The sequence below is a fragment of the Eurosta solidaginis genome, chromosome 4 (genome assembly GCF_040869045.1).
Source record: "Eurosta solidaginis isolate ZX-2024a chromosome 4, ASM4086904v1, whole genome shotgun sequence".
NCBI lineage: Eukaryota > Metazoa > Arthropoda > Insecta > Diptera > Tephritidae > Eurosta > Eurosta solidaginis.
The window spans coordinates 73,888,299-73,912,556 of record NC_090322.1 but is presented as its reverse complement, the minus strand read 5'-3'; the positions used below and the strand labels follow the sequence as shown (position 1 = coordinate 73,912,556).

The following is a 24,258-nucleotide window of genomic DNA, read 5'->3' as shown; positions in this document are numbered from 1 at the left end:
GATTTTCTTTTGTTTTGGGTCTTACTTTATTTAAAAGACATTTATTGCAATTTTTCACAAATTTCGCTATATAACGTGTCATGTTTTTCCAGTAATATTTAGTTCTTAATTTGGCATATAACCTTTTTGTTCCGCAATGACCTCCTAACAGTGGATCTTCGTGATAAATTGTCATAAGTTTTTGCTTCTGTTCATTGTCTGTTACGGTCTCTATAGGGTCCGTCAATATTATTTGTAATGATTTTAAAATTTCATTTCCGCGGATTTTAAAATTCGTAATTGAAAAATTATTGAAAAAGATATCATTTTTTGGCCATTCTAATTGTTTAATATTGTGATTGTCGGCTGCTTTTTCCAGCCTCGAAAGTAACTCATCTAAATTCGTTATTTCGTTAACAGTCACGAGATTAAGTAAATTATATTTTTTATGTTTTAAATGCGCATAAATTTGTAAATTGGAGATCTCCTTATTTTTATTATATTTTATATTTGATTTTACTGGCGGTATCTTTTTTGAAAAATCGTATGAAAATTTATCATATACTTGTACTTTATTATCATTAGAAGTCGTATCATTTAAACTTATTTTTTCGTTTTGTAATTCTTGTTTAGTCTGTGATCGCGTTTTAACGGCTAAAACGTGTTTTGTCGAATCTTTAATCTCGTCTATACTTATACGCGAAAGAGCATCAGCCACGACATTCGATCGAAAATGTTTTATAGCAAAATGTATTGCTAAAAGTTCTAATTCTATGATTGCCTTTTTTTGTTCGGCTTTATTGAAAGATTTTGATGCAAAGCAAATCGGTAAATCATTATCTCCATGCTTTTGGCTTAATATAGCGCCACAACCACTTTTAGATGCATCTACAGTGATAATAAATTCTTTTGAAAAATCAGGGTATTGTAATAATTGAGGAGACATTAATGATAATCTTAATTTTTCGAAAGCATTTTCGCAAGCATCATCCCAAACAAATTCAACTTTTTTCTATTTAGACGATTTAAAGGGGCTGCCAGTGACGCAAAGTTAGGTATAAAACGCCTATAATAATTTGCAAATGCAACGAATCGCCGAACAGCGTCTTTGTCTTTTGGCTTATTGTATTTTTTAATTGCGTCTATTTTTGAGTCATCTGGCAGTAGGCCTTTTGAGGTGCATTTATGGCCTAAAAAAGTTACTTCAGAACGAAGGAAATTGCATTTGTTGGGGTTTAATTTTAAATTGAATTTTCTACAAATTTCGAAAACTTTTTCTAAATTTTTGAGGTGATGTGTCTCGCTACCTCCAATGACGATAACATCGTCAATGTACATAAAAGCTTGATTTGGCGAAATGCATGAAAATGCTAATGACATCATACGTGAAAAAGAGTTTGGTGCTATATTTAAACCGAAAGGTAAAACTTTCCAACGAAAAGCTCCTCGATCTGTACTGAAAGATGTAACGTCTCTAGAATTGACATGAAGTGGTATTTGGTGAAAACCAGAAAAAAGATCTAAAGTCGAAAAATATTTGGCTCTGCCAAGATTGTCGAGTATGTCGTCTACGCGTGCCAACGGAAATTTGTCTGCGATAAGCTTTCTGTTGACTGCTCTGAAATCAACGCACATACGATAAGACTTTTGGCCTGAAGGATCTTTTTTCGGCACCAAAATTAAAGGACTGTTATAATTAGAAAAGCTGGATTCTATTAAATCAATTCGCAATAAATTTTCGACTTGTTTATTAATTTCTTCACGTTGTGTATATGGTAAACGATAATTTTTTATATAGACTGGATTTTTATCAGTTAAACGTAGCTTTTGTTCGTAAAAATTATATAAAGTCATACGATCAGTTTTTAAAGCGAATACATCGGCATATTTTAAGCATAAATCTAGTAATTGTTTTTGAGCATAACACGGCATTTGATTTTTCAAAATTTTCGTTAATTCCTCTAAGCGTTTTTGATCTTTTGAAGTTTCATTGATTTTGTAGACATTGTAGTTGGTGATATCTTCCGTTACGATATTGCAATTGTTGACATGTTTTACTTCGTTGGTAACATTTAAAATTTTTAGAACTGGATTATTTGTGTCAACAATGCACTTTGCCGTAAAAACACCACTACAGATTTCTTGCGAGTCTACAAAAACAGGATTATCGCATTTTGGTAATTTAAATAACCGATAAACTTCACATCTCGGAGGAATAACTAAATAATCGGTACTTGTGCCGTGCAAAATTGGAATATTTAGTGTTTTTAAGCCGGTATTAATAGTTATGCTATCGCTTGCATAATTAATAATGCATTTATTTAATTTTAAAAAGTCTTTGCCGAGTATTCCGTCTGAAGGTATATAGAAATCGTCGTTAACTACATGTAAGGTATGCGGTATTAAAAATTTATATGCAAATAAGTTGGTTTTTAAGGTTCCTAAAGTTGAAATTGTTTCAGGTGTTACGCCTGTTATGTTGGTTATTTCGTTACTATTAAAGTTACAATTTTGAGATAAACTTGAAATTTTGATTAAAGAAATATCTGCTTGAAAATCTACTAGAAAAGTACATGGTTTGTAGGAATCGCTACATTGAAGTTCAATAAAATCCGAATAATTAAGGTTCAAGCAGTAGATGGATTTTAATATTTTTGGAGAAGATTCGTTTAATTGTCTAAATCGTGATCCCGATCCCCCAGTGTTCGCTCCTGAGGGTCGTTCACGTTTAAAGCACGTACATTGGCATTACTTCGCGAATTTGAACGTCTATTATTATTATTAGCATTATTGTTACTACTACTAGGCTGATTGTTTCTATTAGTGCTATATCTGTCATTATTACCTCTATTAGAATTATTGTACCCGTAATTATTATTGTTGTAGTTATTTCTATTGTTGTTATTGAATCTTGCATTTGGATTGTTATACCTATTATTGAAATTATTACCCCTATAATTTCCTCATTTTTACGTTCGACTATCATTTTTGCAACTACGTCTTTTGAATCACTGAAGGTAGTTGAAGCCAGGATGGATTTGACCAACTCTGAACGAGTGTTCAACCTGCACACATTCACTACGGCCATTTCATGTGCCTTGGCTTGTGTCATACCTTCAATAATCAAAGAACGTTCCAATGCGTCGGATAGTTCTTCAACGCGCTTAGCAAAGTCCGAGTAGTTATTATTGATGACATGTAAGGACGCGATTTTACCAGAAACAACTTTCGAGTTGTCCGGTTTTATTCTATTTCTCAAGGCAGTCTTTATGTCATCGACTGAATTTATTACGGTTGGTAATGCTTCGCGTGCTTTTCCCTCAAGTTTGGATTTCAAAAATGCAATAAAAGTGCTATTTAAATTTTCATCTGAGAAGACTTCAATTAATTTTATTTTGTCGATAAAAGATGCTAATGCCAGTGGATCGCCGCTGTAGTTGTCCCTAATAATTGAGGCGCAACTGGTAATGAACACCTTTTTCTGTTCTGAGGTTGCCATGATTGAAATATTGTTATTCGATTGTAAATCTGAAGAATTATTTGTTGAAGGCAAAGTAGAAGAATTTGAAGTAGAGTGAGAATTGGAAGAGTAAGCTCCTGACTGAAAATTGGAAGTGCTAGTTAGTAGGTTGTCTGAATTATTAGACGAATTTGCTGAAGGCTGAGTGTTTATAATATTAGTTACTGACTGAAAATTTGAATTATTATTTTCTGCGATATCTGAGTCATTAAATCCTAAAATATCTTCTTGACGAACGTTCACTAGTTCCTTTAGAGCTTGATTTATCGCTGGAATTGCCCTCAGAATCGGACATGTGTTTGAAACAGGGTAATTTTATTGAAAATTATTATTTTAAAAGAAAAACAATTTTGTAAATCAGGTAAATATTTTGTAAGTGCGAGTATTATTTGTAGATCCGGTTTGTAGCGTTGAGTATTTTTTGTTTGAATATACGGTAGTGTTTACGGCCACACCCCTTTATATCGGAATTACAGAAAAGGTATTTTGTCTCATGGACGCACCGCTTTATATCAAAAGATCTTCTATTATATCACGGACTTTTAATAAAATTTCAAAACTGTTTCTAGAAACCGAGAAAATATTTTAATTTTCCATATCAAATTCACTTATTTTATATATATATATATAAAGGCAAAAATTTCATTTAATGGCATATCAGAAAATTAGGGGAGATCAGGATTTTGTGCAAATGGTCATTGTGGTTACAAACTGGTGTAGTACTGTTACAAGAAACGCGAAAAATTTATATGGCTATGCATTAGCAACATCAAAACCGCAACTGCTCAAAACTCAGAACTGCCCTAATGTAATTTTAATTACTTAAATTTTTATTTATTTTTTTCGTGTTTACAAAATATGTTACATTCCAGCAGTAATTCGCTGTGATAAACGATAAATTCAGTAAATTCAATTTTAATACATTTTAATTTAAATTTAATTTAAATTGTTATAAGTATTTAAGCTGTGCATTGTAAATTGTAAATGTTTACAAAAATTATGAAAACTATTTTCTAACTTTTTCTGACTTGGAAATTTCTAAAATTTGGAAATGGCAATAATTCAATTAAATACAAAAATTCATTATTTAAAAAGCATTAGAAAAATATTTGCATAAAACTGTAGGAAAAGCTTTAATTTAGCAAAAAATTTTCAAGAGAACGAGAAATTCTAATATTAAATTTTTAATATATTTTGAGTTTTTCCAAAAGCATTTTGTATTGAGGGTAAATATTCAAATAGAAAAGTTTATCGCTTTAAAATGCATGCGAAAAATATGTATAAAAAATCTTTATTTTAGAAAAAATTTTTTTCGCTTACGATTAAAATAAGATATGTTTTTAAAATAGAATACATACTTTGCATTAACTTCACTTCGCCAGTTGTGTTGGTATAAGATGTGCTGAGTGCTGGTTAAAAATTCCGTTGATAAATCTGGTCTGGAAAGCTCCTTCTCCTAGTTCCTCGTGGTTCATCTCCAAATTCATATGTTCACCATTACCTTGCCTTTGATTGTAACATAGCTGATGCGTAGTGTGATGATATTTTTAAATGTAATTTTCATGCCATCGTATGTATTTCATATGACTCCAAGGAATTGAGAACGCAACCGCGTCGGTATTATTACAAGTGGTGATTTTTGTTGATGTTGATATTTTTTCTTTTTGAAAAATTTTAGAATTCCATGTATGTGTTTCGTAGATTTGTTTTATAAGTGTTTAATAACATTTTTTTCTTTCAAATTAATTTAGTTTTTACTTAGTTCATATAATTCTGAATTTTTTGTATTGTTTCCAGTTTTTAAATTTTTGTAAATTTTAAATTTTACATATGTACCTTTTTTTCTTAATTTATATTTTGTAGTTTTATTTTAATTCATAGATTTTGTTGATTAAACCATATTTTAGGTTTTTTTTTTTTGATCTTCTTTTTCACGCTTGAATTTGTTTAAAAACTATGTTTATATGTATGTTGCGTCATAAAACACCACCACTTTGTGTATTCTTGGCACCGTTACTAACGCTAGTCTGGGAAGACTGCGTTTTTGGCAAAGCATAGAAAATTTTAAAAACGTTTTATATGCGTTCCGAGTTTAAAACAACGTGTAACATGATCACATTTTTCTCGCAATTAAATTTCTTCGTTGGTGAACGCATGTCACGGTCGCCATGTAAAGTGGCATTTCGATGCCACTCATTTTTGGGCAACTAGCCCACGCACACACACACAACACTATTTTAACCTTTTATTTAAAACACAGTTTTTGGTTTTTAATACGATTAAATATCGTTTTAAGTTTTTATTTTAACAATTAGTTTTTGTCTTTTTAGTTTGTTTCACTTTAATTTAACTTAGCGTTTTGATCTAACGCGGCGGCCGGTTTACTTCAAACTCTCCTCAATAATGAAAAACTGCTGACGCTTCAAAAGCGGCTTTGCCGGTATGCAAAAGTGCATAACGGGAAAATCGTATGATGCTATAGCTAGTAACGGGAGATTCAGCCAATGGGGTTGAATCTCCGCGTCATTCCACTCTAACATTTTAAGTGATGCCAAGTGTTAATATGAGTGTTGCATCTTTTTATTTATTAGAGGGGGAGTTGCCAGACTTAAAAGCAGTAACCCAATTTGACACTACAAGGAAGACAAAGAAAAAATAGCCCTCAGCGTCGGAGATGGTCTTTGGCAATTTACAATAATGCCCTTTGGACTATGTAATGCACCAGCTACTTTCGAGAGACTCATGGATAAGGTATTGAAAGGACTACATTGGAAAACATGCTTGGTATACCTGGACGACATCATCGTATTGGGCAAGAATTTTGATGAACATCTTAAAAACTTAAATGAAGTTTTCCAGAGAATAGCTGGCGCTGGTCTGAAGTTAAGTCCCAAAAAGTGTGCGCTGTTTAAAAAGGAAGTAAATTATTTGGGTCACAAGGTAACGACAGAAGGTATCCATACAGCGAATGAAAAGATAGAGGTAGTAAAGGATTGGCCAAGACCACAGAATCTGCATGAATTGAGAAGTTTCCTTGGGCTGTGCACATATTACCGCCGATTTGTACCAAATTTTGCCAGCATAGCCCATAGTCTCCACGAGCTAACAAGAAAAAATAAAGCTTTCGAATGGAAGAAGGAGCAAGAAGTAGCTTTCCAAACATTGAAAGAGCGTTTGTGCACTTCCCCAATGTTGGCATATCCAATTCCAGGAGCAACGTTTATTCTAGATACAGATGCGAGCGGATATGCTATAGGAGGCGTTTTATCACAACTGGTCGATGGACAAGAGAAGGTAGTTGCATATTACAGCCGTTCGATTGGAAAACCAGAGAGGAACTACTGCGTTACGTGGAGAGAGCTGTTGGCATTGGTAGAGTGCATTAAACATTTTCACAAATACCTCTACGGCCAGCAATTCCGTGTCAGGACAGATCACGCAGCTTTAAAATGGCTTCTGCAGTTCCGTAATCCGGAAGGACAATTGGCACGGTGGATCGAGCGACTACAAAGCTATGACTTTTCCATTGAGCATCGAAAAGGTAGTACCCAAGGAAATGCCGATGCAATGTCACGAAGACCATGTAGTTTGGAATGCAAGCACTGTTCAAAAGCCGAGGCTAAAGAAGACATTATAGATGTCCGGCTAATGACTATAACATGTGTAGATGAATAGGACAAGGAACAGCTAAGAAAGTGTCAGCTAGAAGATACAGATCTGTCACGATCATGCAAGGACTCGAACGAAACGAAAGACCAAACAGAGAAGAGATGTCAGCAGAGAGTCCCATTGCGAAGTCATATTGGGCACAGTGGAACAGTTTAGAATTGATATCCGGTTGCCTTCATCGAGTATGGGAGAGTGAGGATGGTAAATGCAAGAAGAAGCTGATAGTTGTTCCCAGAAAGAGGATTCCTGACGTGCTCAGCGAGCTGCATAATGGTCCAAGCGGAGGCCATCTTGGAATCACGAAGACGCTCGAGAAGCTGAAACAGAGATTCTATTGGGTTGGTTGCCGTCAGTTGGTCCCTGAGCGGACTGCGAACTGCGAGGTTTGCAGCAGAGCATAAGGGGCCAGAACCCGAAGTCATGACCAGATGAAGCAATATAACTCAGGTGCGCCATTTGAAATGATCGCTATGGATGTCGCCGGTCCATTTCCTACTAGCAACGGCGGAAACAAATATGTACTGATAGTTATGGATTATTTCAGCAAATGGTCAGAGGTATACCCAATCCCAAATCAAGAAGCGGAAACGGTAGAAGAAGTGTTTATAAACAATTGGGTTGCAAGGTATGTTGTACTAATGGAGTTACATTCTGATCAAGGCAGACATTTCGAATCAGCTGTGTTCCAGGAAATGTGTAATCATTGGGCATTCGAAAAACACGAACAACTGCATTGCATCCTCAATCCGATGGTATGATAGAACGATTCAATAGAACATTGGAGGAACAATTAAGGAAAGTAGTAGACAAGTACCATAAAGAGTGGGATACCCGCATACCATTATTCTTGATGGCTTACCGATTAGCAGTGCATGAGACAACGGGCCAAACCCCTGCAAAAGTAATTTTTGGCAATGACCTTAGACTGCCAGCTGATTTGAAATTTGGGATAGATACCAATGCGGAGAGAAATGTCAAGAAATCCACTAGTGATTTGGAAGAAGAGCTAAGAGAAATACATGATCTGATAAGGCAACGAACAAAGATTATGAGTGACAAGATGAAAGCCAGATACGATAAAGCAATTAATTCGGAAGGTTTTCAGGAAGATTTGGTGCTGTTATATAACCCACAACGGAAAAAAGGTTTGTCCCCGAAATTGTAGTGTAACTGGGAAGGCCCATACAAAGTTGCAAAACGGATCAACGGTGTAGTGTACCGCATACAAACCATCGGTAAACCACGAACCAAAATGAAAGTGGTCCATTTAGAAAGGCTGGCAACGTTTAGATCGGGAGATTTGTCTAATCGGGACGATCAGACTTAGGTGGAGGGCAGTGTTACGAATATTAGCAAAACTAAGGAGTGCTGCCGTCTCTAAGCAGATGCTAAGCAGTGACGTGAATTCACATCCATAGATCGATTATTATGTATCTACATCAGGGCTATTCATTTCATAGCACAATTGTGCCCTCTCAATTCACAAGTATATGATTCGCTCTGTCGTCGTTAATTGAGGTAGTCGTCGCTTGGCACTTGGTGTAGCAACATCGGTGATGGGTATTGGCTGATCAGTATCAAAATATGTACGAAAAATTATGCGCTATACATATGCTTGTTCTTAACTCGTTGCTTGCTAGTAAGCGACTAAATGCAAAATCGATTCACCCGCACGATCATCGCGACGATTGCGCTCTCACTAATACAGGTGCACTTTCAGTTTTGAATAGCCCTGATCTACATAAAGGAAACAATAATTGCGTCTACACATATGTACCATGTACGTATACGAGCAGCGGAGAGTCAATGCACAAACACATGCATATATCTGAGATACTCCTATAAGTATGCAATGAGAAAAAAAAAAAATTTTGCAATTGTAGTTACAGCTGAGAAGTTTGAGAGCTGCTGGACTAGTAGATTCTGGAAGCGCCTAGAACATGCGAAGGTTGAAACCAAAGAGTATAAAAGGCGGCAATTGTAGAAGCGCTGGAATTCAGTTTGATTTGAGTTGTCAAGCAGTTTCGACTAAGACGCTATCTAGCGAGCAAGAGCAGTATTATTTTGAATAGCAGAGTTTCATTTGAGCTATCAATCAGTTTGGTTATTAAGCAAGCTATTCGTTGCACAGTTTGAGTGTTATTGTGAAGTACTTTAATAAAGGCCATTTTGCATTATTACAAATTGGAGTTATTTATTCAACAGTTTAGTGATTCAAACTTAGCAGAGGATTGCAAATAAGAGGATTTGCAAGTAAATTCGTTACAATACTATTAAGATCATGCTTCTAATCATCTGTGTAGTTACTTACATCAGTTTGTTGCTGAACTCAACCCATAATAAATTCCTAAAAAAGCGATATGCCAGCCGCGCCGACGGTTTACATAAGGTTTAACTAAATTTTAACTGCCATCCCCAATGGGCAAATGGGAACATATCGTTAAACTACTCATAGAAGAAAAAACGATAGGAGAAAAATCTTACAAATATATTAATAAAAATACAAAAGTAAAGGCAGAAACAGTAGTAAAGCATCTTAAAATAATAGTTGAAACATTTAACAGAATAGGAAAAACAATCCAACAGTTAAACGGTAAACTAGACGGCAATCGAAAAGACCAAGCATATCAAATTTTTGCCAGCATTAGAGATAAATTGGTGTCCTCACTGGCAAGACATGATATAGAATTCATAGTACCAACGAGTTTCAAGAAGGAAATAGAAATAGACTTTAGCACATTCCATGGCGGCCACCGTGGTGTGATGGTAGCGTGCTCCGCCTATCACACCGTATGCCCTGGGTTCAACTCCCGGGTAAAGCAACATCAAAATTTTAGAAATAAGGTTTTTCAATTAAAAAGACAATTTTTCTAAGCGGGGTCGCCCCTCGGCAGTGACTGGCAAGCGCTCCGGGTGTATTTCTGCCATGAAAAGCTCTCAGTGAAAACTCATCTGCCTTGCAGATGCCGTTCGGAGTCGGCATAAAACATGTAGGTCCCGTCCGGCCAATTTGTAGGGAAAATCAAGAGGAGCACGACGCAAATTGGAAGAGAAGCTCGGCCTTAGATCTCTTCGGAGGTTATCGCGCCTTACATTTTTTTTTTTTTATTTAGCACATTCCTGCCGGAGGCAGCCTCCGATTTAGAAGAGGAACCAGGAGTAGAGCAAAAAGAAGAAGAAAAACAGGAAAAAAAGGAAATTTTAACAGAGACACCAAACTACCAAACAAGAAAAGACAAAATGGCACAAACCACAGTGGAATTCTTAAAAACGGCTTCGTCAATTCTACCTGAGTTTGATGGTAAACATGAGAACTTACATAGCTCCTTAGACGCACTAGATATCCTAGAACAAATTAAGGATACTCACGAGACCATAGCAGTCTCCATGATAAAAACTAAGCTCAAGGGAACAGCTAGAAACCTTTGAGCACTGCAAATTTAATACAAGCAATAAGGCAAAAGTTGAGCTCAGTAATTAAAGGTGAATCTGTAGAAGTTTTGACGGCAAACCTCCTAAACGTCGAACAGCGCAGTAAAACAGCTAACCAGTACACTGCTGAAATCGAAAAATTAACAAAATCGTTGGAAGGTGCTTACATATCTGACGGTCTGGCAACTGATGTGGCAACCAAATATGCCACACAATCAGCTGTAAAAGCCATGTGTAAGAACTCGGCTAACGAAAGAGTTAAACTGATAATGCAAGCAGGAACGTTCACATCTATGAACGAGGCTATTTCAAAATTCACGAACAGCTGTACTGAAGTCACGGGTAACCCAAATACAGTGTTACGCTGACGCGCTCACAAGGTAATTACCGAGGTAACTTCCGAAGAAGCAAAACCAAACCAAAGATATTACGGTAATACTAACAGATATAATAATAACAATAGTAATAGACAAAATAAAAATTTCACAAGGCGCAATTTTTGAGGTCTGTCAAGATCATCCAATCAGAGTAACACGAGCAATCTCCGTAGTATAAACCAACAGGAAAACCAGCTAACTCCACTCCAACAGTAAATTCTAACGGTAATAAAATATGCATTCAACTTGCATCTAAACAGCTACATATCTTCCAATACTACCCTAGATAAGTCAACTTCAACGTTCCTGATATATATAGGAGCGGATATCTCAATAATAAAGAAGGGCCAAATTTACAGTAATGTCACAATAAATAACTCACAGATCACAGATTTAAAAGGTATTGGCCGAGGCATAACAAGCACACTTGGAACAGTAAAAGCAGATCTAACAGATGATAGTCTTTTAATAGGACACAAATTTCACATAGTAGAAAACAATTTCCCAATCCCATGTGATGGAATTTTGGGACTCGACTTCATTAAAAAATATAATTGCATTTTAGATTATAATAAAAACGGGGACAGCCTAATACTACGACCATACGATTACCCAGAAGATATAGTTATACAAATGACAAATAAACCAACAATCAATAGCATTACAATACCCGCAAGAGCCGAAGTTATTAGACAGGTTCATATCAATAGTCAAAATAAGGAACTATTAGTACCACATCAAGAATTGACTGATGGCATGTTTGTAGCCAACACGATGGTAAACTCAAATCAAGCTTTAATAAGAATAATAAGTACAACAGATAACATGCAATCATTCAAGATTATGACATCAAAACAGAAAGTTTAGAGGATTATATAATAATTGAAAATACACCTCACTGTTACGATAATAATAGAGAAAAGTTAGAAAGACTGAATAAAAATTTTCCGCCATTCGCTAGTAAATGACTCAACACATTGTGCTCAGAATTCGTTGATATATTCTCATTAGAAACAGAACCAATCACGACCAACAGCTTTTACAAACAAAAGTTGCATCTGAAAGATAACACTCCTGTGTATATTAAAAATTATAGACTACCCCAAGCACATAAGAATAAAATAAATAAACAAGTAAAAAAACTAATTCAAGATGATATTGTTGAACCATCAACCTCAATTGACAGCTGATAAATTCCCTTTGCCTAGAATAGATGATATTCTAGATCAATTGGGAAGAGCGAAATATTTCTCATGCCTAGATTTAATGTCAGGATTTCACCAAATAGAACTCAGCCCAGAGTCAAGGGATATCACATCCTTTACGGCAGATAACGGTACTTATCGTTTCAAAAGATTACCTTATGGCCTCAAAGTAGCTCCAAACTCATTCCAGAGGATGATGACATTTGCATTCGCAGGTCTAAAACCATCAGAAGCATTCTTATACATGGACGATTTAGTCGTATTAGGATGCTCCGAAAAAATTTACGGGATGTATTCTCCACATGCAGAAAATATAATTTAAAATTATATCCGGACAAATGTCTATTTTTCAGTCAAGAAGTTACTTATCTGGGACATAAATGCACAAGTACTGGAATTTTACCAGACCCAAATAAATTTAAAATTGTTCAAAATTACCCAACTCCCAAAAATACCGATGAAGCAAAAAGATTTGTCGTATTTTGTAATTATTATAGAAGATTCATACCAAATTTCATGGAATACGCCAGGATTCTAACAAGACTTAGTAAGAAAAATATAATTTTCAATTGGACAGACGACTGCGAGGAATCTTTTAACTACCAAAAAATGCATTAATTAGTCCAAATATTCTACAATATCCCAATTTTGATAGAGAGTTCTTTATTACAACCCACGCAAGTGGTTATGCTTGCGGTGCTGTGCTAAGCCAAGAATATGAAGGAAAACAATTACCCATTGCCTACGCCTCAAATCCATTTACAAAAGGCGAAATAAATAAAGCGACGATCGAAAAAGAATTGGCGGCCATACATTGGGCAATTATATATTTTAGACTATATGTTTATGGCAGAAAATTCACAGTGAAAACGGATCATCCACCTTTAACGTATTTATTCTCAATGAAAAACCCTTCATCTAAATTAACTAGAATTAGGTTAGATTTGGAGGAGTATGACTTTGGGGTGGAGTACATAGCCGGAAAATAAAATTACGTGGCAGACGCTCTGTCACGAATAGATATCAATGATCTAAAAGAAATGTCAGTACAGGCATGTAAAATAATGAGTCACGACAAGATCGCAAACTAAAAAGAATTCCAGTAATAACAGTAATATAAATGAAGAGAAGAAAAGTCACAAAGAGAACCCTATAATATACGAAGCACTTAACAAATGTGAAGTAAAAAAAGTACTCTAGGTCGTTTTCGACCCTCCGAAATTATATTTCAAAAAAGGAAAGAAATAAATATAGAGAATCAAATTGTTGAGGCGAAGATTGACTTAGGCCAATTCTTTACCAGGCTTATGGAAAAAGCCCACAATTTGGGAATTAAGAAAATACAGTTGTCCTTAGGAGACAAATTGTTTAATTATACTCGAGTAGACACATTTGAGGAGATAGGTACCAAGGTTCTCAAAAATTTAACTATTGCATTAACTCCGGAGGTTGTGAAAATGATAAAATTAAAAAGATTCTTCAAATAATCACGATGATCCTGTTAATGGTGGCCACCCAGGAATCAATCGTACAACTAATAAAATAAGACAAAAATATTACTGGAAAAATATGAAAAATGGTATAAGAAAATATATAAAGAAATGCGTTAATTGTAATAAAAATAAAATTTATAAAAATTTAAAAGAACCAATGATTTTGACTGAAACACCACCGAAAGCGTTCGAAACAGTACAAATAGATACATATGGACCTTTACCAAGATCATTAAATGGAAATGAATACGCTGTCACTCTGATATGTGATTTGACTAAATACTTAGTTGCAATTCCTATACAGAGCAAACATGCAAAAACAGTATCCAGAGCCATATTCGAAAATTTCATTTTAATTAATGGAAATATGAAAACAATAATAACGGATATGGGATCTGAATATAAAAATAGCTTGTTTGAAGAACTATGTAAGCTTCTCGATATTGAGCGCAAAACATCTACGCCGTATCACCACCAAACTTTAGGCACTGTTGACGTAGCCATAGAACTTTCAATGAATATGTGCGTTCATACATATCCATTAACAAAGATGACTGGGATGAGTATCTTAAATATTTTGCATATTGTTACAATACTACCCCATCTACAGTCCATAACTATTGTCCATTTGAATTGGTCTTTGGCAAAAAACTCCAGACTTACGAATTTTTACAAGAAAATACGATAAGCCCATTATACAACTATGAGGCTTACGATAAAGAAATTAAATATAGGTTGCAAATAGCACAGGATAGAGCTTTTAAATTAGTAAAAGAGGCTAAAGAAAAACAAAAGATTAGTTATGATAAAAATATTCACTATAAGGAAATAAATATAGGAGATGTAGTGTTAGTAAAAAATGAAGCAGGGCATAAGTTAGATAGTAGATAAAAAGGGCCCTATAAGGTAGAAAAAGCTATGAAAATAATAATTTTACTTTAATCCCTATAAAGTAGAAAATACTGATAAAAAATTACTAACACTTTAATCCCATCTAGAATAGGAAATGGGGATAAGCAAAAATTTCCCAGTAACATAGAGAATAGCAATATCATAAATAATAATACACAAAAATAGACTTAAATTAGTAGAATAAGAAAATTTTCAACCTACAAACATAAAATACAAAAGTAGGAATTAATTTATACTTAACTAAATAAAAATAGAATGCTCATGCATTCTCCAAATGCATAAGCATTCTGAAAAAAAGAGAGATGTAGTGTAAACAGCCAACAATTTAATTCCAAATATTTAAATCAGCTAATATGCTACCCTGTAACAAAAATAGTCTAAATGTTCATCAACACATAAAAAGGCATCTGATAATTGTTGCTGACATAGCCATTCACACGATTTAATACAGGTGTGTGTACAACACACAACCAAACCAAATTTGCATTCCAGCAAATTTGCGAACGTTGCATTTCCCACAGAAGTCACAACTCAACACAGGTATGTAGGTACATATTTTGTATCGAGTTGTATGTAGGTATGTAAGTATGTATGCTTAAGGTAAATATGCATGTACGTATGTATGCTTAAAGTAAATATGTATGTAAGAATATGTTTGGAATAATTTAGTATAAATAAGCTGACAATATTTGAATAAAAAGATTCGCTCATTGATGTTAAAAACTTACAAAACCAATTACTTCATTTTAATCTTTTATAGTAGCGCGCCAACGGCGTACCTCCCGGGTGGTGTGGAAAAAGCAAATTTTAAATTCAATTTCAAGTCATTTCCCCGTAATCGTATGTCATTTTCATTTGATTGTACATATGTTTTAGACTTTTGTTTAAGGAGCTTCATCCAAAACGTTATAATTACACTTGAAAAGTTTGAAGAAAATTTAAGAAAATGCAATCAAAAAGTATAACGTCTTAGATCAAATTTAAAATTTTAATGAGAACTTTAAGTAAGTTAGACCAGTTTGCTATATTTCCACTCACTGCACAACTATTAACGCATTATTGCACTACCCCCAACACTGGATGCATAGACTCAGTTCAAAAAAAAAAAACAAGTCGGTCGAATTTCGACCACAGGCGATACTAGTATATATTAAATCAAAGACGTTTTACAAATTATTCGATTTATTTTAATGTAACAAAAATATGTACATATATATAATATGAATGAAGTATTAAGATGATTAATAAAAATTCAAGCTAACTATGTAACAGGGGTTATTTTCCTTTCAATTATTTTTCCTCGGACTTTTGACCTGTATTCGTAACGATGAAAATATGGTCAGTGTTTAAATATAAAGTCTGAAAGTCTTTAAGAGAAGACGAGAGCAAGATACATATGTATTTAATAATCACACATTAGGAACTACCGCTTTAAGCAAATCACCACCTCCCTTAAAAAATCATTGCACCCAAGTTACAAAAAATGGTTCTTTATTCTCCTTGTACGCGTACAAACCGATTTAATAATGCTCAGTAGGTAAACGACGTAGTTGCTGGACCAGATGTGCAGCAAATGCTGTATTATCCCCAAAATCAGTTAATTCCAATTGTAGAGATTTGTGTGCATGGTAAGCAGCAGTGAATTCTTCTCTGCTTCAGACATTGTTTCGGATTTGTTTGTTTAATCCATTTCGAGCTTCCACTCAAAATGTTTTTATGAGACCAAAATTTCTTGTAATGGCACGGAGAGTGATACGAGAAAATTTAAAAATAAATTCTATTGTATTAATTAGTAAAAAGTTAAAAAAAAAACTGCGAAATATAAAATTTTTACAACAAATGTAAATAAACAAAAAATATAAACACAGTTTGACAATCTATCACCAGCCTTGAATGAAAAAACCTATGAGATGGAACTCTGATGCTTTTACCTTATAATTGAATAATGTGATAATGGTAAGCAGTATGGCGAGATGGTCGTTTATAACCAAAACATAACTACGGCATTGCTGCTCAAATAGATTTTAAACGCACTGGTTTACACTACGCAATACATGTGCCGCTGCATGCTAAGCAGCGCGCTGCATGACCTGTTCAAAAAAAATTAGCTACGTAAAATCAGTGTTGTGTAATTGAGTTTGTTGTTAAATTAATCACGAACAAGCACAAAATAAAACACCAAATAAGCAAATCTTTTTCCGCCATTTAAATTATTTTGTATTTAAAAATGGATTTTCGATAAAAAAAAACATCAGTATTTTGTGAGTTTAAAGATACTTTAAAATTTGATATAAGTCGCTATATTGAGCAGCAATATAAATATAGCTGCACATGTGTCTAAAAAACTATCAAGCACCAGCATGTGCTTTGGGGGGGTTAGACGTTTGTTGTTCATTATTCAGTGTTTTTTATGGTTTATGTAACTGTAAAGTTTCGAATATGAGTGATTCAACAAAGAACCCCAAATTCAGCCTGGAATAAAATAAGAAATGAAAAATTATGGAAAAAAAGTGTAGCATCCGAGAAAAGGTAAATATGTTCTTTTTTCGCCTAAAGTTCTTCGGTTATAAGCGATTCGTATTACGGATGTGCAGCTAGGAAACCACCTAGTTTTCCCGTATGCAAACATTGTACAAATTAAATGCCGTTCCTTATCTAACGTTACACATTTTCATGTAACATTTTACTAGTATCCTGTCAATAAGGATCAAGATACGTAATCAACTACTGCACTATAAGGGCTCCAAAGAGAAGGCGACCATTGCAAAATAAGCGATCTTCGGATCTATGGATTATCGGTAGCCTTTCTGCTGCGCGGACCTGTTTTCGATTGATGTAAAATCTTTTATTATTTTTTACTTTTGTAAACAATATAAATAAATCATATAAGCTTTATTAATTGAATACAGTTCAATATTAGCTTAAAGTGTATAAAATCTCAAAAAAGGCAAAACATATTGTGGCATTTTGTGCTCTTTATTCCATGATTATAAACTCCCCCAACAATTGTTCAGATTTATCAACTATGTACTCGGAATAAACAACAGATTACTTTTTATCAATCTATAAATTCGTACTTCTTATACCTATATGACACTACTTTATTTTCGTGTATTTTTTCTTGTATTTTATCTTCAATTTTTTGTCGCACTCCCTCCTAATACGGCTTCAGTACTGGTGTAAGTGTGTAAACTATATTTCAAAAAACTAACGAAATACAAGGAAAATACAATCTAGTTCATTAAAAACAAACGAGCCAGTTTGTATTTCGATAGATTTTTTTGACATTCGGCCGTTTTTTCATTATTTTTTTCTGACACATGAAAATTTTGTTTTTAGTTTGAAAACTTAGTGAATAAAAACAAAATTAAAACCAACTTTCTTGTGAAAAAAGTGAACCAATAGAGACCCAAATAATTTTCGCGTGTTATTTGCATTGTTTTTATTATTTAAAGTGTCAATGTAAAAATAAAATGTAAAACACAAACAAAAACATGTCAAACTCACAAATTTTTTGGAATAGTGGTCTCGCTTTTTCATGATAGAAATTGTTGTTGTGTGTTGAAGTTCCGATAAAGTTTCATCAGTTTTTTTAGCTTGGAATCCAAGCAAAAATAAAGTAGTGTCATATATGCTTTACCAAAGATGACTTGATACGAATCATTTGTTTAAGCTCTCATGTTTTTCGCTCTCACGAGTTATTTATCTCAAATTTGTGCTGGCAACAATCACAGATAAATCCATGGTACAATAACCAGGTAAAAGCATCAGAGTTGCATTTTACATGTTTTTTCATTCGAAGCTAGTTATAAAATGTCAAACTTTGTTTATGTTTACATTTTTTGTTTATTTACCTTTGATGTGAAAATTTATTAGGTTATTCTTTACTTTTTACAGAAATTGAAAATTTTATTTCTTTCTAGATATATTTACAATAAAAGTTGAAAATTTTCATGTGGCTGTTGTAATTTTGATGATGTTGTTTACCACAAAAAAACTGTGGGTAAAAGTGTTTTGCGCGGATATAGATTTGGTCTCCCATTGTAATTTTTTATAAGCGCGGCAGAAGGCCGCCAAAGGTGATCTGCGCAAAAATACTATGGATTCCACCCCCGGTTTCGGAGCGCTCCGGTACCACTTTTCAGTTTTTGGGAATATTTTTTGACAGAAATAAAATTTTTAATTTTCGCTTTCGGATTCGTCGTCCTGAGTCCAAAACGCATTTTCTGACACCTATCCCGATATTTTTGCACGAGTTTTTGCAGTTGCGAGCTAAAGTAAAGAATTACCCCGCAATATCAAGGAAGAGGAAAAATTGGGAAAAAGCTTGTGGCGTTAGCTTCCCTAAAATGGCTTAATTTTTTCGCTCCATTTTCAGGTCTGTGACCTTATTCTGGGAGCTCAGAGAGTAAATTTGATGCCCAACTCCACTCCATCGCTATATTTACCGTCTTTGATGTAAATATTCAGTTTCCCGAATGTTGTAAAATAAAAATGAAATATAATTTTATGTATGTCTTAGCAGTGCTAATCAAGAGTTTGTAAAAACGAAAGTTGTCTCATCGTCCCCAACGGTCATTCCTACAGTTAACTACCAAAATATCGAACAATACTTTTGCCGCTACAACGAAGGACGAAGGAACATGAAGGAAAAGTAAGATAATATATGCTATTTGATAAAGTCCCTTCTACATGTTCGCTTTTTTTTAAGTGACACCGTTGGAACGAAAGGGCAATACTTGGCACGGAACAGCTGCAGCACACAAACGGATATGCATGATGTACCACGAATAAGTGTGAAACCCAGACGCAGTAAGCTTACCTAGTTTAAGGGCCACCATTACTTTACAAAGAGCGAAAATATGCTATACAAGTATACGAAAAACGGCCCTTATCAGGGCCACCACTAGTCAACAAAGAGAAAAAAATTGCTAAACCATTATACCTACGAAAAGCGGCCTTTATAAGGGCCACAAATAGTTTACGAAGAGAAAATATTGCTAGACAATTATTACTAAAAAAAATATTGCTAGAATATTATTACTATAGATTTACTTTTGGATTATTTATATCATCCATATGATGACAAGAAAAAAACTAGAGTATAACCGATACTGGAGTTGAAAACGGAAATATTCCAAGCCGAACTTTTGCCATAGTAGGTACCGATATCAGATCCAGCCTAAAGCCGAAATTGCTACAAAAGCCTCCTGGCTAGATCCAGAAGGAAAACCCGGAACCGTAATTGAAGTCAGTACTACAACCGAACTAGTATCCAAAAATTAAACCGAAAGCAAAATCGGTTGCGGACAGAGCCAAAAGAAAAATTGGATCGAAACAACCACGCAATGGCGCTGAACCCAAAAGTTCTGTGGTATGGCGACTCAATATGAAAATTTCAACACACCCGTGCTTTTTTTAATTAAAAAAGATTACATCTCAAGACATGGAGTACATATCCTTTAAAGAAATCTGCACCTCAAATACCGACACGACGAGTTTCCAACGTTAAACGTTATTATGTATATATATCTTCGATGTTTATTAGGTTACTAAATTACTTAATTTTTACTTTACTAAATACATGAATTTTTAAAATATATCAGTACTTATTCATGAACATACTATTTCAGCATTTTATATACAATCTCATCCTAAGTTTTCAACATCTTTTGAAGACAGTAACGTTAGCACTCATACATACATGTATTGAAAATAAGGTCCACTACAAAAACATTTAGCAATAGCATTTCCCAATATAATTTTAATACTACAAAATAACGACCTTAGGCAAATAAAGTAGGAACTATATACTTCCTAAAAAGTTGTATCTCACTTTACATTAAACTGCTTTGGAATATAAATACAAAAATACATACATTAAAAGATGCATACAATACAAAACCGTCCCTTATTTATATATCATAAACAAAATTAATGTTGCGACCATTGGATATTTTTCAAATCAATTGGTTCTAGCACCATCTCCTATAATGGAGACATTTCACGTAAACGTTCGACATGGTTGATGCATGTATCGGTAATATAATCAATAGACCGGGTCGATTTGTGGGGAGGCAAAAAAAATCGCGCATAGCTCTATGAAAATCCTATTCTAGGGATCAAAATAAGAAACTTTGCCGAAGGAACCACACCTCTAAAACGAATTCTGATGTCCCCACCTTTGGGTCGAACTTTTGAGTAGGGGCAATTTCCTCTTGATTTTCCCTACAAATTGGCCGGACGGAACCTACATGTTTTATGCCGACTCCGAGCGGCATCTGCAAGCAGATGAGTTTTCACTGAGAGCTTTTCATGGCACAACTACACTCGGAGCGCTTGCCAAACACTGCCGAGGGGCGACCCCACTTAGAAAAGTTTTCTTTTAATTGTAAAACCTTATTTTCTAAAATTTTGATGTTGCTTTGCCCGGGGTTCGAACCCAGGGCATACGGTGTGGTAGGCGGAGCACGCTACCATCACACCACGGTGGCCGCCGATAAATTAAATATATATCATTTAAAAATCAGCTAATTTCCTCTATTTTCCGTTAAAAATGCCTTTTTCCTCCAGCTTCATCAGCAAACCAACTTTTTTTTTTGTTTTGGCTTTGTTGACGAAAATGACATGTGACATTTTTCTTCTTCCATCACTTTTGACAGAAGAAATTGAAAAAACTATTGACAGTTTATGTACGATCGGCCACAACAAAATAAACAGGAGGGTTGCATTTTCACTTCTGCTTCTACCTGGTAATTGTACCATGGATAAATCCCTCGCGATAAACGGGCCAAAAATTTCAGTAAACTTTGGTTTGACCTACTACTGTAGAAATGCGTTCAAAAATTATGATGGAAAAGATAAATAAACGTGTTTTAATGTAAATATATTTAGTTCGAGGCGGAGGGTAAATATTATTTCCCATTCAAAAGTTATCACTAAAAACAGTTTTTTTTCAAATATGAAGTCCCGATGCAACCAGTTAACTTTGATCACAGAACCTGGAACTTCAGACATGTAAGATAAGCCCTATTCACTACATGATGTTAAGTCTTATATCCTAGGTCCGATTTACTCAAATTTTCAAATGAAACTTTGGGTTTCACTGTGAGTTAAATGCGTTACAATATTTTACTAACGTATTTAATTAAAATGTAAATTTTACTTTGATTTGTTTATATTTAACTCTAACTAGTCATATTATTGTAAAATAAGTTCAAAAAATGAATATTTTTTGACAACCATTTCATTAGCTGATGGAAAAAGTGCTCAGCGATCTTATCAAAAATGTGAAAGACGAAGCAAAGAAAAAAATGTACACTACAAATATGTTTGGGTCAAAGATGCAAAGTGTTAGTATGAAAAGCCAACGACATTGCTGCTATACAAATAAAGGATTTAGAAGATATAAAAAAACTAGTGTAGTAAATCCCGTTATCCCGAAAATCCCGTAGTATACATATTTAAGTTTATGTTCTAAAAATTCATGGATTTTGTTAATGAAATAAATAATACAGCATTTAAAGTTGATGTAAAGTACGAATAAAGAAATAAAATTTTATCAATAACAATATTAATATTTTATATCTAAATATACAGAGTATTAGAAATAAATTACTTGACCTTGGTAAGATGATTCATTAACACGCAATCGAGGGCAAAACTATTCATGTAATTGCTGTGAGTGAAGTTTGGATATACGAAAACAAAAATAAGTATTTCAATTTGAGAGATTATAATGCTTATTTTGAAAATCGTATAACAAATAGAGCAGGTGGATGCGCAATTTTTGTACACAAATCGGTTCCATCTTCTCTAGTATCTGAATTAGAATATGAAGGAAGTAGCTTTTTGACCATAAAGTTAGTTAAAGCAAATATGCACATCTCGTGTCTATAGATCCTGGCGTCCGATATTAGTTCTTTCGTGGAAAAATTCGAAAATGATATTTTGAGATTTAAGAGATATATCGTAGTTGGAGATTTTAATATAAATTTATTATCGTCCAATAGAGAATTAAGTAACTATGTGAATGCGGTATTAAATAAAGGGTTTCTCTTTTTGAATAGAGAGATGTATACAAGAAAAGGCAACGGTTCTAAAACCATCATTGATCATCATGCTCTAACTGATTTAGTTGATTACACATATTCGCTTCCCAAGGCAGTCGGTTCTATGTACCGGAGCGACTCGGGATTATTCCCGACAAAGGACTGTCATTTCAGTGTTCCTTGGTTTTAGCCGCGTTGAGGCAGGTGCGTATTTTGGCTGCAACGAGATAATGGTCCGAGTCGATGTTAGGTCCTCGGATCGTGCGCACATCTAAAACATTGGAGGCATGCCGTCCGTCTATCACAACGTGAACGATCTGATTACGAGTATTTCGATCAGGAGACAGCCATGTAGCTTCATGTATCTTTTTATGCATGAACCTCGTGCTGGATATGACCATGTTTCGAGCACCGGCAAAGTCAATCAGCCTCAGTCCGTTAGGAGAAGTTTCATTATGTAGGCTGAACTTTCCGACTGTAGGGCCAAGCACGACTTTTATATCGTGACGGGGGCAGCGCTCGTATGTGCGTTCTAATTGTTCATAAAAAGTGTCTTTCACCTCATCGTCTTTCTCCTCTGTCGGCGCATGGGCGCAGATGAATGATATATTAAAAATTTCGCTTTTATTCGGATAGCGGCGAGACGTTCGTCCACAGGTGTGAACGCCAGAACTTGGCGACAAAGTCTCTATCCCACCACGAATCCGACGCCGAAACTGCGCTTATTCGTATGGCCACTCCAATAGATGTCACAATTTTTGATCATCTTTCTTCCTTGCTTCTTCCAACGCATTTCTTGGATGGCGGTGTGTCAGATTTTGTTTGACGAGGACGTCAACCAGCCGAGCATCTGCACCAATCCCATTCAGGGAGCGGACGTTCCAGGTGCATGCCCTAAATTCATTGTCCTTCAAACGTTTGCCATGGTCGTCATCAAATAGAGTGTATTTATCCGAGGCTTGTTGTTATATTTCATTGGAGTATGGTTTTACGTGAGTGGTTTTACGCGCACAACCCGCTCAGCGGGGGTGAAAATATTACTTGGCAAGTTTATATAGCGAGCCGCTTGCTCCAAGACAGACGCCCGCTTGCAGCCGCACCTAGAGGTGTACAGACGCTGCCGGTGAGATCTCCCCCGGCTAGCCCTTAAACCGATTATGTCAGAGTGGCCTAGCCAGGTTGTCGCCTTCTCACATTAGCTCACCGCTAAATGGATGTTTAGCGGCTACCCAGAGGATACTTGGCCGCAAGCGACCGGCAGTAGTGAGCTGCTTTAACCGCATGCAAAATAATCGCTCTGGCCATTCCCAGGTGAATGGCGGTCAGAAGCTTTCCCCACTTTCGGGGACTTCTACACACGGCTCCACCCTCCACAACAATTCCCATTTCACTTTATTTCGTATATGAAGTTGTGTTGTTGTTCCTTCTCTACTTTGTCTTTTGTTCTTGTGAATATTTTATTAAGTGTTAAGTGTAGCTTGTTTTTGTCCAATAAACAGACTTCCTGAGGAAGGTGCAAAATAGCACCGAAACATGTAGAAGAAAAAAGAGAAACCCTTGTTTTTTGCTTTAAAACCAACGGCCGAAAAGCTCCATAAGACATAAAATTGAACAAATTAT

General features: G+C 35.0%; 1 protein-coding gene across 1 annotated transcript in view; it reads left to right on the top strand.

Annotated features, from left to right (window-relative positions):
* Positions 1-19,680, top strand: part of LOC137248015 (uncharacterized) — a 34,125-nt gene extending 14,445 nt beyond the window's left edge. The window contains exons 2-4 of the mRNA XM_067778912.1: positions 18,966-19,045; positions 19,113-19,241; positions 19,299-19,680. Of these exons, the coding sequence (XP_067635013.1) occupies positions 18,966-18,973 (8 nt within the window). The 3' untranslated portion in view covers positions 18,974-19,045; positions 19,113-19,241; positions 19,299-19,680. The remainder of the gene's footprint in view (positions 1-18,965; positions 19,046-19,112; positions 19,242-19,298) is intronic.
* The last annotated feature ends 4,578 nt before the right edge of the window (positions 19,681-24,258 follow it).